The sequence below is a fragment of the Falco rusticolus genome, chromosome 7, assembly GCF_015220075.1.
Source record: "Falco rusticolus isolate bFalRus1 chromosome 7, bFalRus1.pri, whole genome shotgun sequence".
NCBI lineage: Eukaryota > Metazoa > Chordata > Aves > Falconiformes > Falconidae > Falco > Falco rusticolus.
Window position 1 is genome coordinate 41,705,063 of NC_051193.1, and position 16,310 is coordinate 41,721,372.

Here is a 16,310-nt window from a genome sequence, read left to right on the forward strand (position 1 = left end):
TCCAGACTCTCAATATAATGGTAAGCAGCCTCAAGGTCCTTTTACATGCCTCTGCTTAAAACTGTACAAAGATGATTACTACCATGTAGCAATGGTGTTCGAAGACAAAGGATCACAATGCATTTGCAGCTACCCAGTTTACACTAACACCTATCTGGCCTGCTGAAACATGGATACCTGACTTCTTCACTTCTTCATAACTGTGAAAGTTTATCCAAGAATCTACATTACAACTGACTTTAAAAAAAAAATCACTTATTCCAATGTATAAACCAGAAAATCCTGGTAAGAATTGCAGATACGGAGAGGCCAGGATAGCTTTGAGCAGTGTTTGAAGGTTATAGTGAGTATTTTAAGAGCTGGGGCAGAGGAAGAACTGAAATCACAGCCCTCTCTCTCCCCTGAGTCTCTTTATGAGAGACTGTGTTAAGGAAAAAGTGTGAAAGTGATGATGATGATGGTTCACTGCAAGTAATAAGAACACTTCCCTAAGTGTGAAATGTTTTTCAGCCTAGCATCACCAACTACTCTATTAGTAAAAATTAACTGAGCCTTAGGAAAGCCTTGTGAGGTAAGAAATTACAGTCCTTCTTACAAAATGGAGAAAGAAGGCACAAGGCAAGGATGTGCTCAGCCATTTATCACAGCAATATAGGTAGAAGTTCACCATGGTGGCACCACTCCCCAGGAAAGGGAGAATAGAATGTCCAGTGCACTCTGAGGAAGAAGGAGAATGAGTCTCCTGCAAAATGAACAATTTACAGACCATTCATGCAGCAAAACAAGCAAGAGCACGTGGGTCCCAGGTCTTCCTGAATGGGAAAGGAGGAAATGACACACAAGGTAAGTAAGGCATTCAAAGGCTAGGGCAAGAGGGCAAAGAGGTTGGGAGCAATCTGTAATTCTTCATAGAGTTGTAGTATTTGCATGCCTCCAGGCACACAAAACTGTTTTCTCTAAGCCAATGATGCAGCAAGTTTAGAGTACTAGTAGGAAGATATAGATTAGCATACTTCTACTCAACTGTTTACTTATTAACTGCAAAGCAAAAACCTACAGAAAGCACTTTGTTAGGCTACACAGAGTCTTCTAAGACTGAAGAACAAGCAGTCATCCTTGTTCCCAAATTCTTTCACCAACTGATGAGGTGTTAAGAAGTTTTAAGTAGGATTACCACACTCAGCAATTATTTTGGTACAAAGAAGCCTGTGCTACCACCATTTCAAAATCAAGCAATTTGAAATAGCTGCAAGAAGTAGTAAGTGCCTTCACCTACTTGTGCTATTCCAGCAATAAAGGCATTAAAGCAGGTTGAAACACGCATTTTTTGTGGTGCAATCATGAAGCATCCTTCCTGCTGATCATAACCAAGCAGGACGTACAGATGGCGCTTGACTGTGTTGAAAGCTTTAGCACTGCTGATGTCTGACTCAGCGCTGCTCTCATCCTTTGCCATGAACTTCATTAGCACAGTAATGAGCTGGTGGACAGTCTGATGATCAATCCCAGCATCCTCTGGCAGCAGGTCTTTTATTGTATTATCATTCTCTGGAGACGGTTGTCCTATCAGCACAAGAGAGACAGTGGTATCAGACACTGGATAAGACTGTAAACAGGGTACAGAATACACCAGAATTTTTTTCCACGATTCATTGCTCCATTTCTGCCCAAATACACCTGGTGAAGGCACAGGAGACAGGCATGCATTTCTGAGGATATTGTTTCTCTGTTCCCTCAGGCTCAGCGGCACAGTAACACCTACTGTGTACACTGAATTCCATTCCTCAGCTTTCCCGTGTTTAACGGAGCTGTTCATCTTCCCATCCCAGTGCATTTCTGCCAAAGGGAGTGTTGTTATTCCTTCACATCTATGCACTGAAGAAGAATCAAATCCCACTGCCACCAAATTCTCATCTGGCATAGTTTCCAGTCATTCGTCTGCAAACGTTAGTGGACATTAGCCTTTTTCAGTGGAGGAGGCACAAAATGGTAAACGTAAGAGAGAGAGAAAGTTCTACCAAATAATGATTAAACAAAGAATGAAGACTTCCCCTTTTGACATTGACTCCATATTTCTCTCAAATAACTTGGGCCAAAACATAGGCACTATAAATTATTAGGTTTTGGAATACTATGCATTAATCACAACTTCGATGACTTTTTCCCACAGAACAAGCTTAAGACTTGGTTTATAAACACTGAATCGAAATAATAATCAGCAATACTTTGCGTGGAAATACGATCATGTGAAAGATGAGAGGCTACCTACAAAGCACAAGGAAGCCTGGGTGCTAGCTATTGCAATCCAAGCAAAACAAACACACTGCAAATAACAGTTGCCCACTGGGCAAGTATTTTCATTTTCATACTTCAATATTTTTTAAATTCAATATTTCCAGTTACTTTTAATAGCATTTATCATCACTAGAATTCTCTAGTAATTTCCTTTGGAGTTACCCTCTTCCATTTCACCATGTGTGTAAGGCCTTTTTTTTGTACTTAGCAGTTCCTAAAGACCTACATTAAACTAACAGTAGGAACCGAATTCACAAAAAAGCAGAAGTTATTTCATGTATCAGTATATCAGATTCTTTTTATTAAATAATTCTGGGTAATGCATAGCTAACGCACAGTAAAGTATGTTATTCCAACATGTTCTGCTTCAAAACAGTAATTTAAATTAAATGCTTCTGTATAAATAAAATCCATTCTATATGCATTATATGCAAAATAAATAAAATTTATTTCCACTAGAGAACAGAAAATACTATTTTGACAGCATCAAAATGGAATAATACTTGAAAATTCAGTTTTTATTACACCATTAATTTTAGTTTCTTTATTAAACACTATAACTGTTAACATTAAAATTAATTGTTACTAAAATATATTGTGGTGTATTTTCTGATTTGTGGTTAAAAGTCTAACATTAAATAATTGAGATAAAGCAAGCTGGTATGAGGCAGAATTATGAAACTATCTACTTGTTTTCATTTCAAGGATAAATCCTATCAACTAAACTATTGGACATAGTACTTACTTTTGCAAAAACACTTTATGTTGAACTTTACAGTACAGACTCTACAAGTAAAATTAGCTCAAAGTATAATCTTAAAATTGCTCCTGCATGTCTGTGTTAGGGTTACTAGTCATCAACTAATACCCACTTAGTCTGTCGGAGTTACTTACATGTCTTAGGGTTTATGTAAATTCATACCTACATATTTATAGCAAATACTAAAAATTATTGAAATGCTCTATTTTACCCGTATTTTCAATGTGATTCTGACAAGGGATTCCTTTGCTGGTTCAACTGCATCTGTCTTAGGTTATTCACCAGCAAAACTGCAGTGTATACATTTTTTTTTAAATAATTTCTAAATATTTTATATTTTATTGGTGGCTGCGCAAAGGGTTTTTTTCTGATTGGCTGTTTTGCTGAGCAAGAGAGAAGGCTGCTATTTCTATGATAGGTGAAAAATAAAACAGGGTGGGGAGGGGAGGGAGCAATTTTCAGAATCATTTCTGAAAGTGTGACTTTTGCTTAAGAATAACTTTCCTTTACCGGTCTCATTTTGGTAAAAAGAAATCATGAACTTCATATTATGTAATATTTCTCATTCCAAACAGTTTTCACTGAGATTTTTGATTTACAGAAACCCTTTTCTTCAAAATGAAAATTCTCTCTGGACCAAGATTTGCAGATGCAAAAAGAAAACAATAAATTCTGCATTAATTAGAATCAGAGGTACTGCAAGTACTATTTTCAGAAGCATGTTAAAAATGGATACGGAAAATAACTTCAGCTTTGTGGACATCAACTGAGAAATAATCTTTCCATATATTTCCAGGTTAAAATTTTCCATGAAATGGTATCAAAAAAAAAAAACACCCTTTTCATAAAGATGCTATTAAACTGTTTTCTTTAGCCCTACTTATTTTCATCTCTATTACATGTTGTGAGATTTTCTATGTGAAAAAGAAGATAAGATGAAATGAGACAAAGGATCAGGCTCTAAGCAAATCCTGGTACTCCAAAAAAAAAAATTCAATGAGTAATCAGTCTGAAAAGATTAACTTGTTTTAGTTTCACTTGCTGAACAATATAATTTAAAAACTCAGTGATAAAATGCTCAATTTTGTCAGAATTTCATAACATTAACACTAGTTAAGAAGACACCTCACAGGACTTTTCCTCACATTTTACCTTCAGAAATACTACTACACTTTCTGAAGCCTTAAAATCTTGTTTCTCATACTTTACCCTTGCTGAAAACTATACAGCAGAACAGTGAACAGAGCTTCACCCTGAGCAGTTTGTCATAGGTCTACTAGGAATCAAGTCTAGGGAACGTCAGTCACCTCCTGGTTTTATTTCTAATGCAGAAACCTGCAACAAACCAGCAATGGAAAACTGCTTGTTTAAAACTACAGAACCTCTACAATGCAGTTTAATCGATATACCTTCAGAGTCCAGAAGATCTTCTGCTTTCTGAAATGGGTCTTAAGTTACACCAAGCCTGAACTAAACTTTCACTTCATTAACACATGATACAGGGTATCCTGTACCAAATCAAGCTGTTTAGATTCAACTTAAAAATGCACAACAAAGCAGCTCTGTCTTTACAGTGGCTATGGTAGCTTTTACCCCTCAAAATGTGTGTATGTACCTGTACAATTTCTGTGTATATGTGCCTGTATAGGAGGTGTGTACATACGCACACACATCCCCCCCCAGGAAAACCATCTGACATCACCAAACACGCAACAGCCACCATTCCTGAATTCAGTCTAACTTTACGCCCACAGATTCACCTCTTTATTCACATCCTTTATATCAGACTCCTTCATGTCCCTTATATCAGACCCCTTTACTTGCAAATTACTTTAAGAGATACCAAAATGTAACATAAAGCCTCATATCAAAATTATATTATGCTTCATCTCAATAGTGATCTCTGTGCCTGTCAATGAAACTCTCTGACTGACTGTCCAGGGTACTGTAGATTATATGAGAACAAATACATGATCCTGGTGTTTAATTCATATAGAACGCACGTTGAATTTAGCTTGCATTTGGATGGTGCAAGGATGACAGTTTTAGATCTGGAAAGAACGGATGAACATAAGGACCGGTTCATTCAAGTGGTATGTATAAAAAAAAATGGTTTTCTACAACAGATGTACAGCCTGCGTTTAGGAGTCTGTTAGTTCCTTAGACGAATCAGATATGCTTAGTAATGCCAATGCAAAGTGTTAAAAACTATGCACTAAACCTTGAAAAAAATTACAAAAAAATAAGATTTTAGAAAGAACTAATTAATATGGAAGAAGAGGGACAGTCATTTGTCTCCTAGTTACCAAAGCATCTGTGATAATTTTGGATCATATGAGACTTTTCTTCATATCAGTGGTTACTAGCTACATGCAACTTTTTATATATACATTTTTTAGTGGAAATTTAATTTGAAACTTGGGTGATGAATTAACTAAGCCTGGAAACTGAAGCTTTGAAATACTAAAATACATCTAATAAAACCACAGTGCCTACTGTGACACTGACAACTTCTTGTGTGACAAGTTCCTCTAAGCTCAGTATATACCAGGTGAGTGATGCCATTAAATGAAGAACAATCACTCACTGTCACATCTGTTCATTGCACCATTATTTCACTTGCTCCTTCTATGAGCCTGTGACAACACACATACATTCTGTAAGGAACGGGTTGATTTTGAGCTCTCACTGGGCTAGTATGACAGGGCTATACACTGCTAATTCAGAAGCTCTCCTAGTCCATTTCACATGCTGGCAACGTATTTTCCTTTCAGCTGATCACCCAGTAAGCTGATCTGTTCTGATTTTGAATTTGTATCTGTTGGAAATATTGCAAGTCTTGAAGAAGGAATGTGAAAAGATTTGAATCTGAGATTTTTCACTTCCAGATGGTCAGTCTACACAGGACTCAGAGCAAGAGCTGTCAGTAGGCACAAATATTTAGAGATTACTGGGAGCCTGCTGAGCTAGCTGTTCTACAAATGCCTAACAAAAGGGTGACATCTTCACAAAATATCAGTAAATATAAAGGACTTAAGATGTCTATAAGCACACAGAGGAGACAAGTGCAATTTACAGTACCAACAATCAAAAGCATTCTGTCTGCTGTCTTTAAAACCAAAAAATCAAAGATCAGCCTGAACACAGGTGACCTATGGGGCCAGCCTACTAAAGTTTTACGTATTCCTGTGGGCAACTAAACACATGAGGGTGAGGCACTGCCAGCATAGCTGACTGCCTGTGAATAGCCTCCTGCCAGCCACGAAGTACTATTTACAGCTGGGGGCAGTTTTCAGTACAGATTGAGAGAAAAACTTCAATTTACACCTTTTGGAACCACACTGAGACATGATTCACTGTGTCTTTAGACAGCTTCCATCTTGCGTATATTTATCTCATGAGTCAGCAAGAAAGTCAGCTCTAGTGCCTTCCTTTTCCTGTTCCATCAAAATACCCCTTTGTCAAACCCACCTGGTGTTTGCTCTGGTGTTCCTCCAAGTGCTGGAGCAGACTGCTCATGTCTGGTCAAGCTCACAGCTTAAAAAAAAAACAAACAAACAAAAACAAACAAACAAACAAACAAAAACAAGAGCAACTGTTTAAGAAGGCAGTACTGACATCTTATACTTCAGCATACATTCAGTGCTAGCATATTTATATTCACTTACTCATGCACTGTTGCCAGGCAGTGAGTGTAACCATTTGAAACATGCCACTGTTGTGCCCTACAGTTTTTGTGTACCATGTTCTATAACTCTACTTTTCTCCATTATTTGGTTTTCCTGGTATAAGAGTCACCACACAGGAGCCCTTATGCAGGATCAGAACTTGGTCAAGAAGGATTACCCAAGAGTCCCAAAATACGGTGGTGTTTGTTCTGGAGAAGAAATTACCTTTTAACTTAACAGTTCACCAGCACCTAGGTTTTAACATTTTATCAGTTCCTGTTATATGGATAGGAGCAATGTGAGAGGTCCAATTTGAATATAAAGACTAATCTGTGTTTGTAAAATTCTCCAATGAGAATGAGTAAGCTTTATTTCTGCTTGGAAAGGCATCTGTACAGCACTCCATACAGGCCTACGGTTTTCCAACACCTAGGTCCTCCTATACAAGCTGGCAGGAAGCACGTGTTGCATGGACATTGTTTTCTTAACAAAGAAATTCTGAAGATATCCAGAAGCCCATTTGATACATTAGTTGTTTTTAAGATGTCTAGCATACACTGCATACACTGATTAATAATTACCATTAATAAATAGATTAGTTACAGAGGAATTTTTCTGTAAACACTACCTATTTTAGACAAAACTACTGTGTATTATCCACAAATAAAAGTTAAGATCTACCCATAAACTAGTCTTGGAGCACTTCATTCTGGCCTTTTAAACAAGCACAGCATAGACATAATGTTTGTCTATGTACTTTGTCAAATTCACTAAGCTGTCATTATCTGAATAATGCCTAAATCAGTCAGAAACCTAAATTTGCTATCCCAATTGGATAAATATTGACAATTTCGATGTGTACCCAGCAATAGGATACGACCCTAAGGGATAAGATACAGGTGTGTCACAAAAATATAAATAGATACTCAACGAATTTTGGTGGTTAAGGTTTCTGGAAGGGAGAGCGCTCTCTTTGACTCCACTGGTCCCTTCACACTGTCCCTCAGGGAACGCACACTCTTCTGACGATTACGTGCGAAACGAGCCCTCTTGATCTTCCACATTGCTGCATCACTGAGGTTGGCGACATTTGTCCGGACAGCAGTGATAGCTTTGCAAATGCAATTGACCAAGTTAGGATTCATTCCACAGCATGGCGAGGCCCTAATGCTGCCAAGTGCCAAATGCAACTGGGCCCCAGGTCCCACTCAAGTCAAGAAAGCTCCATATGGGCTCAAAGGGTCCATCTGCAAGGTACTTGTTTGCATGCTCTCATTCTGAAATCCAAAAAAAACCAATGGCATAACTGTGTTCAAAAAATTATGCTGCTACTTCTTTCTTTAGAGACTGGACAAAAACAGATTCTTGAAATCAAACATGAATTTCAGGCTAACGGAATATGAGCTGCCCCCTATTTAAAATGGCAGAAATCTCATGAGTATGGATCACGTTTAGTGCACTCATACCTAAACATGGCCTCTATTTTTGCCTCCCTGACCTCCTGTCCTGCCTATGCCTATCATCCTGGATTTGAACAGCGTCTCCAAAAATCAATGTGATTATGCATTTACAGTGGTGTTACCAACAGTATCACTGCATACCTTAATGGGGTCACCAATACTTCTCTATACTCATGTCTACGTTTTTGTGCATTCAAACCCTTTGAGTATAATAATCTGAGCAACTAAATCCGGTGAACCCACCCTTTGCACCACTTATGTCTTTGAAAAGGCAAAGAGAAAGGTTAAAAAGAAACTTCAAAAATATCTTTTGCATATTTTACACTTTAAATCACTCCCAAATATTTATATTTAAAGATATGACCCTACATTTGCAGCCAGAGGTGCTAGAAAATAGTGCCGAGATTCCCTCCTCAGGCCACGACAGCAGCTCCCAGTTTTGGGTCAAGCTACTCACATATGTAGAAAATATGTTTGCAGTTCCACTCATCTCCCGTCTGGATGCAGCAGCAGCACCTGGGCTTTTTTAGGCATTGGGCTCCGTGCAAATGTAGGAGGAGGCATTAGGCTGCTGAAGGAGCACATGCCACCCAAACAGCTGTCCCCACCTCCTCCAAGGAAATCAGATGGAAATAGATCCACCTCATGGACCACCACTTGGGTAACAAAGTTTTCAATTGCATGTTAAACAACAGCACATTAAACAATCACACACAAATCATTTTTTAGGCCCCTCTGGTGAACAGGAGATGTGGTATCTTACCAAGAAACTAAGTATGAACAGGACAAACATTTACAAACATTTGTCACTGTAGCATACATGGACTCTCAGAGCCAGTGCTCAGTTAACTATTACTATAGTGATTTACTATTACTGTAGTAATAGTTAACTGAGCACTGGCTCTAAGAGTCCATGTACCTCTTGTGCTGTGCCCCATATATTTGTTTTTCAAAGGTCATACAGCTCCTAGGGCTGTCTTTGTACAGACCACTACAGAACAGAGTCAGGCATGACCTAGGCCTTTGAGAATAGCAATGCTGATAGCATAAGAACATCTACAAAAGAACAAGTGGGTTAATGCAGGTTGCAGCTGACCGTATAACCAGACCACATTTCAACCAAGGCTGGCAACCACATCCTATTGAGAGTAAAACATGACACCCAAAGGTGTGACAGAGTATAGCCTAACCTGTGTTCGGGCAGTCAAAAAATGCTCACTCTGAATTATCCTCTTTTGGCCTGAAATATTACTTAATTTCAGGGAATTTATACAGGTGAGACCTGTATCTCTCTCAGACCCTTGCAGGCAGCTGAAATTCCAGAAGCTGATAAAAAGTGATCAGATCAATTTGGACTCTGCTTACTTGTTGGGAAAGGGAATTCTTTGTTGCAGTCCAGATGAAGCTGTGCTTCCAGAGACAGGGTCTCAAAGCGATTCACAAAAAACTCCCAACTCAAAGCTGGAATATCTGCTTTTAGGAAATGAAGTAGCAAAAGCTTACTAAGAATTGTGGGTCTGTCCTTGACAACTGTGTCAAACTGGAAATCAAGGCAGAGGCAGAGACCCTAGAGAGAAAGAAAAAAAAAAAAATAAAAGAAAAAAACCCCCAAACACATAACTGAGATGTGAAAACTTTAAACATTTTTTAAAGCAAAGGGAGCTCAAAGCTCACAACTTCTCCTGTTAATTAGTACAGGATAAAGTTTTCCTACCAAGTCCTTTAAATCAGAACTAATGCTACTTATATCAATGGAAAAGTAAGGTAAGTAAGGAGATACATGAACACCATATTTAGAATGTAGAATTTGCTAAGATTTTGAGGAATACAAAGGTATAGGCAAAGTTCTGTCCTAGTGCACATTTGGTACACAATATCAAAGTATTCTCTTCACACACCCTTGCCTGAGAAAAAGCTTGTATTTAGGCAACTGAACCAAGCCCTTAGTTACAAAAAGAATGAATCACCAAGCCCAAACCAAGGAAGAAAGACTGTGTGGCGAAGTGTATCAGAAGCACTTTGCCTCAAAATGCTTCTGTATTTTATTTGCACTAGATTTTGGTTGTAGTGTCAAGGCTTATGTTTGAGAAGAAACCCACATATTAAATATGAAAGTGCAGTATACTGGTAACAGTCTCAGTGAACTCCATGAATTCAAGTCCTCTGGAAACTGTTTTGAAAAGGCACTACATAGAATAAAACTAGCAAGTATTAACAGCTTTTCATAGGCAGTAACACATATTCATTCTATTATCCAGAGAACTAGAACTGAATTATGTACTATGACATTATTTTTTTTAATCTTGCTTGTATATGTAGGCCCTGATCCACTTTCATATCTGCTTAGTTTTAATCATGAGAATTCTGATTGGCAGGGTCTCTCGCATGCTTAAAATTACATGCCTAAGTGAACCTTGAAAAATGAAGATCATGTTTGGTTTTGCTTGAATATATTTTATCACTGTAAGCTCAGCAGGGTGTCATAAAACTTACAACTTAGTATTTTTTTAAATTGAAAATTGTCAATAAATTTTAAAATCGTAAAAAACATGCACCACTTTCTACAATAGCAGCTCAAATGCAACACTAATCCTTTGCAGTAAGCAAAGTTTTTACGGTTGGACTTGATCTTAAAGGTCTCTTCCAACCTAAATGATTCTATGATAAATTGGGGGTAGGGCAGTATCATTTCACTTGGCTATTTTGTGCCTATGTCAATTACCAAGACCCATAAGGCTTGCTTGAAAAGGTATTAGCAGTGACTGTACACCTGAACGCTTTGAATTTTGCATGAAAACTCAGACTCCTGTTTGAAAGTATTTTTTCCCATATAATAAACCTACCTGTAAAGCTGGCCTCTTTATGGTGTCAAGTAATAGCCCAGCTCTTGTAGCTACTGCTGGGTTGACATCTTCCACAGCAGTCAGGAAACAGCAGAATGCATGAGCCAAAGAGTACTTCAGTAGGTGGTTTTTTGTCACAGAGTGAATATCCAAAAACCTGCACAACACAGCCACCTTCTCCACTGCAGCAGCCATGCCCCCAGAAAAAGAACATGCATATTAATTTAGGCAATGGCTTCTTTATGTCCTGATTAATATATCTCACCTAGAAATATGCACATATGATAAAGTAACAACAAAAAATAGCTGGCAAATGTTTTAATTTTGATTATCAAAAATGTCTCACGTTCTTCTCTATTTTACTGCATCATTGTGCCATAGTTTTGCACCAGACTATCTCCAAAACTCCTGAAAACAGCAAAAACATAATCAACTATTACAGGTCTCCTCAGCTACAGCAGAGGATGCTCTACCTCTTCCATGAAGCAAAAAAGAGAAAATAGTGCACAACACTCAGGCCTACCTGCTTCAAATCTCATCTTCCAATCCTTGCTGTTGAAATTGCTGTTTATGATTGTCCAGAAAATGTCAGCGCCATGGGGAAGCGAAAGTGCATGAAGAAGAAGTGGGACTGCCAGGGAAGAAAGCTGAGAGAACTCAGACTTCACAACTCCCCATAAGCTGGAAAGACCAAGAAAAGCAAGCCCGCTTACAAAACTACTCCCTTGACATCCTCTCTTCTAAATGTCTACACCGTCTTGGTGGTGGGAATGCACTCTTCATAAAAATCTCTATGAGCCATCCTGGGCATTTATGTGAATACTACAGAGCTGCTGCTAGGAGAACAGAGCTACTGGTACATCTTCAACTACAGCAGTTTTTCTTCAAAATCGAGGTTCCACTATTCCTTACATTGAAACACTTCAGATTTGGCAAGAGTTTGCCTAATTCAAGGCACAACTGCCATGGAACATAATCTATGCTATTAATTAGCAGTTTGAGCACAACCAGCTTCAGCACATAAGCCACATGAACTGTCTTGGCACCACGAATCACGTGTATCCATGAATGACTAAGATGTTGGGTGTTTACAATTTGCTGGTATTTAGATTCAGGACAGATTCTCTAGTCTGCTAAAACCATACAGTCTCAGGAGATGCTCAGTGAAATTGATAGAGCAGCTCTAAGCACTGATGAACACACTCTCTTTCAGAACATCATATGCTGGTATTTATTCAGTGAGTTTTCTGCAGAAGTCCCTTTCTTCAAAGAGAATCTTAAAATCCACAGATTTCAATCCAATTCACTCTGACTCTAAATGAAAAAAAAACCTTTACCTCTTAAAAATGAGGTGCAATGCTGTTGTTCTCTCAGCTTTAATGCTAAAGCCTTATGAAGTGTGTGCCTGCCTCTACATCATCCTTTATTTTATTTTGTAAAGTCAGGAAAGATAGCTCAGTCTCATCTCAGACAGTGCCTATTTTTCAGTATGAGAAACTCTGACTCACTGCAAAACCAGTGGTGCATGACAGAGTGGCCATGATGGACCATGCAGGGTATCTCGGTTTCATTTGCAACTTCTTAATTAGCCTGTGCAATGTGCCCTTGTACAGCTGCTTAACCTTTCCACACCTCCCTACCACCCTTTGTTAATTTTCCATACCAAACCTGCAAGTGCTTTGATGCCAACAATGAATGGTTGGAGAACTAATGCAGTATGATAACAAAATGTGCAATAAAAACCTACCTTGCAATCAGCATGTGATCTTGAATATAGGCAAGAAATTGTGGATGGTCCTTTCTTGCTATATACAGGCATTCCCCATGAAGACACAGGATCTTCAGACAGTTCAGCATGTTAAAAAGAATGTCTGGTTCTTCAAACCTTGACATTTCCTGTGTAAGCAGATGTACGACTCTCAACACAATGACACCACTTAACCAAAAATTCACACTAAACAAACAAGTAAACAATATTACCTGCAATATAGTGTATATGAGCTTCAAGGTAACTGGAAGCTGCTGATAACAAAATTTTCTTTCTGTGTCATTCTTTATCGCTGTTAAAAATGTAAGTTACATAAGAAGTTGTTAAAATTCTCATCTGTGGATTCAAAATCAAACTAAAGAATGTCAAAGTAATGAGATATAAATTAATTCTAGCCACAGTAACCCTGAAGTCAGTAAAATTACAACAGCACGGAATTTGGCATCCAATGATTTTGCTACGTTACATGTTCAAAAAGCCAAGATTTCTTCTAACACTTATTTGAGAGACAGTCATGCTGGCTATCAACATAAATATAGCCTTCCTATTCACTTACTATGTTGAAGAATTAAATGCATGAGAAAAAAGTGATTGTGCATTGTTCGACTTGAAAGACTGCTTCAAAACCTTGTATTCTGTATGAGCTGAAGCATTTAATTTAAAGCCTTACTGAAATACTCAGCTTCTCACCCTCTACCTACCAGCATTTTCTGTGGTCTCTGTGTGATTTCCTGGGTTTTCTCCATGTTTTGGTGCCGATTTGTCTTCCTCTTCTCCCTCAGTTCCTATAATAAACTCAGGTCTAGTATACAGAAGACTATCCTCCAGGTTATCTGTGGGCTCCTTGAAGAATATAAGAAGTTAAGTTTATTTCTTGATGTTATACATCAAGAGTATAAATGCATGAGGCCATATCTTGCTGTTTAGTTCACATGTGGTGTGATAAGCTGAGATCAAATGAGGCAGACACTGTGTAATTCCATGTACACTTGTGCATTCAAATCACCTGCATATCTAAAATTCTGCATCAGCAAATGCATACCGACAAGAAGACTATGTTTCTATGTTTCAAACATGGATTTAAGTGATACCACTTAACAGAAACTTATATCCATATTGGAACTGAGATGGAACCGGTCACAGGGCTGTGGTGTCACCAAACTTGCCATCCTCGCCTCAGAGGAGTATCAGAGAGGAGTATCAGAGAGGAGCAGGGGATGTTTCCTACACTACTGTACAGTTACAGGCTTAGAGGCAAGAGCTACCACAACCACCTTTACATTGAAATAAGGGACTGGAGTTACTTCTGCCTGTGGCCAGAAACTCAGGATTACAGGTTGCCATTGTGACCGTTGTGTTATAAATTGCAAGGTGGATCCTAGGAATGGTACCAAGCCCCAGCTCTCAAAAGACTGCATCACTTGCTACTTTTCAGTTGAGGTGAGAATCTGAACAGAAAGGGCATGAGACGATTTTTCTAGCACAAGTTACTGAATACCACATGCACAATACCTACTATTAACATACACATTCAAATGGAATTCTGAAGCTTTTACACATCAAAAGGCATCACTAGGCTCACCACCAAAAAAAATTACTAATAGTGAGCACTCAGAGTAAGGAGAACGATGCTGTCTTCTGAACTATCTGATGGAACAGTTATGTATAACCAACATACAGCTTAAAATAAATTCATCAGGCCACAGGTAATACCTCAATTCTTATGCAAAGCTACAGAGGACTTTAATAATGACTAGTGATTGGAGAGTATGTATGTGTGTCTGATAAAGGTGGATACTCAACCTGAAGTATATTCTGTTTTTCAACAGTGCTCAGCATTTTCAACAATCAAGCATCAACTTGCCCACTTGACAACTGACTCACTCAAAATCATTAATCATTTCAAAATATCCACTCTTAGCTTTTAAAATAAGATAAAGTGTGAGATGTTAATACTTAGTGCTTTTCATTTAAGACACAGTATCATAAGAGTGTCCTTCCAAAGTAAAACAGCACTTCAAGGTTGATGGGGGAAGAGTTCATACTGGTTGATTATTGTCATCTTCCCTGAGTTCTTTCTATCAATTAAAACAGGAAATTTTAGAGTTCAATGGCATTTTGCTTTAACATCCCAAATTCTCCATGCCAAAGGTCAGCACAGCTTTACTCCCTTGTGCCCAGTGTAATGAGAACAATGAAGAACAGAGGTTTCAGCACACCAGTACTATAGGCCCTTTCCTGCTCTACTTACCACAAGCCTGATTTCTTCTTTTGGAGCAAGCTGTTCTAGCAGCTCAAAACCCAGCTGGTAACACAGAATGCTGGACTGACACAGACCACATTCAACTGCTTTTTCATCTTTCTGACAGGTGTGAGAACCACCCCAGGGTGCCTGGAACACATTGTTTATGATGGATATTACATCTTTTGAAATGCTGTTCTCTAAGCCCAAAGTGACACCATCATCCTGGAGTTCCATCTGAAAGAGCGTGAAAAAGAGTAAAGATTTGTTATTTATTGAAAAGCCACAGCACTATTCTGCCTCCTTCTACATTTCTGCTAGTGTTATATTACAGTACTGCAAAGAGCTTGAGGTAAACTGGAGCTCACAATTTCAAATTGCCACTGGTGTTGAGGACCAAGTTCAAATAGCTAGAATAAATAGACAATTTCAAGCACAGGATCCATGAATTTTACCCAGAGACAGTTATGCAAAACACCTGGCCTTGGATTTACAATGTACAAATGTAGCTATCAAAAAGTTATGCATGTAATCTAAGCATATCAATAAGCCTCTGCTTTTAGTCTGCAGAAATAAACATATCTCCAAGGAGAAGACCCTTTCACTCATACAAGCTATCTAACATGAATGCGGAGGTATCTAAGTTCTCTTCATTTAACATGAAGCTGTAAATCCTACAAGGGTAAAGGCAGATGACAGCTGTATTGGGATACAAATGTTGTATACTTCATTCCAGCCCCTTAGCAGAAAGGGATTCAATACAAAATTAAATGAGAGCCAAAAGTGACTACAGAACTTCAGGGTCCCCTCAGTGTGGGTGTTTTTCTTCTGTGAGTACCTGCTTCAAGATGAGATCAAACATCAGAATGAAGCAATTAAGATTCATTTCGTCATCTTCACAGTCAAAATCAATTGTCTTTCCACTGGGGTGTCCAAAGTTCTTGAAAGGACTGTGAAAAGGACTACGTATTGGACTCCGAAATGGGCTCTGGAAGGGGCTTGGGAAAGGACTCAGCATGTTGTGCTGAACTCTGCGCCCAGGGTCAGAAGCAACGCTTACCTGAAAACACAGAGAATCAACATGTCCAAATGACTGTTACACATTTAAGCAATCTCATTTTATATGAAACTGCAGAAAACTGCACGAACTTTGACAGCCTTAGTATCCCCTTCTGTAGCTTCTTTGCAAAGTGGACATATGTCCCTTAATGCCATTAAATGATAAAATACTACAGAAGTAGAGGAATCATATTCTGCATAGATACATGTACACA

General features: G+C 38.4%; 1 protein-coding gene and 1 long non-coding RNA gene across 15 annotated transcripts in view; one reads left to right on the top strand and one right to left on the bottom strand.

Annotated features, from left to right (window-relative positions):
* UNC79 (unc-79 homolog, NALCN channel complex subunit) overlaps positions 1 to 16,310 on the bottom strand; it is a 118,073-nt gene that overhangs the window by 65,196 nt on the left and 36,567 nt on the right. For 6 of the 8 annotated variants that reach the window (XM_037395493.1, XM_037395500.1, XM_037395494.1 and 3 more), the window contains exons 18-27: positions 15,875 to 16,096; positions 15,046 to 15,273; positions 13,496 to 13,637; positions 12,774 to 13,086; positions 11,550 to 11,707; positions 11,027 to 11,208; positions 9,549 to 9,750; positions 7,655 to 7,834; positions 6,527 to 6,592; positions 1,277 to 1,563 (exon numbers count right to left, since the gene is read on the bottom strand). In XM_037395493.1, the coding sequence (XP_037251390.1) occupies positions 1,277 to 1,563; positions 6,527 to 6,592; positions 7,655 to 7,834; positions 9,549 to 9,750; positions 11,027 to 11,208; positions 11,550 to 11,707; positions 12,774 to 13,086; positions 13,496 to 13,637; positions 15,046 to 15,273; positions 15,875 to 16,096 (1,980 nt within the window). The remainder of the gene's footprint in view (positions 1 to 1,276; positions 1,564 to 6,526; positions 6,593 to 7,654; positions 7,835 to 9,548; positions 9,751 to 11,026; positions 11,209 to 11,549; positions 11,708 to 12,773; positions 13,087 to 13,495; positions 13,638 to 15,045; positions 15,274 to 15,874; positions 16,097 to 16,310) is intronic. The other 2 variants (XM_037395496.1, XM_037395495.1) reach the window with 1 other exon arrangement.
* LOC119151503 overlaps positions 1 to 16,310 on the top strand; it is a 78,245-nt gene that overhangs the window by 56,281 nt on the left and 5,654 nt on the right. The gene's annotated exons all lie outside the window — the stretch shown is intronic.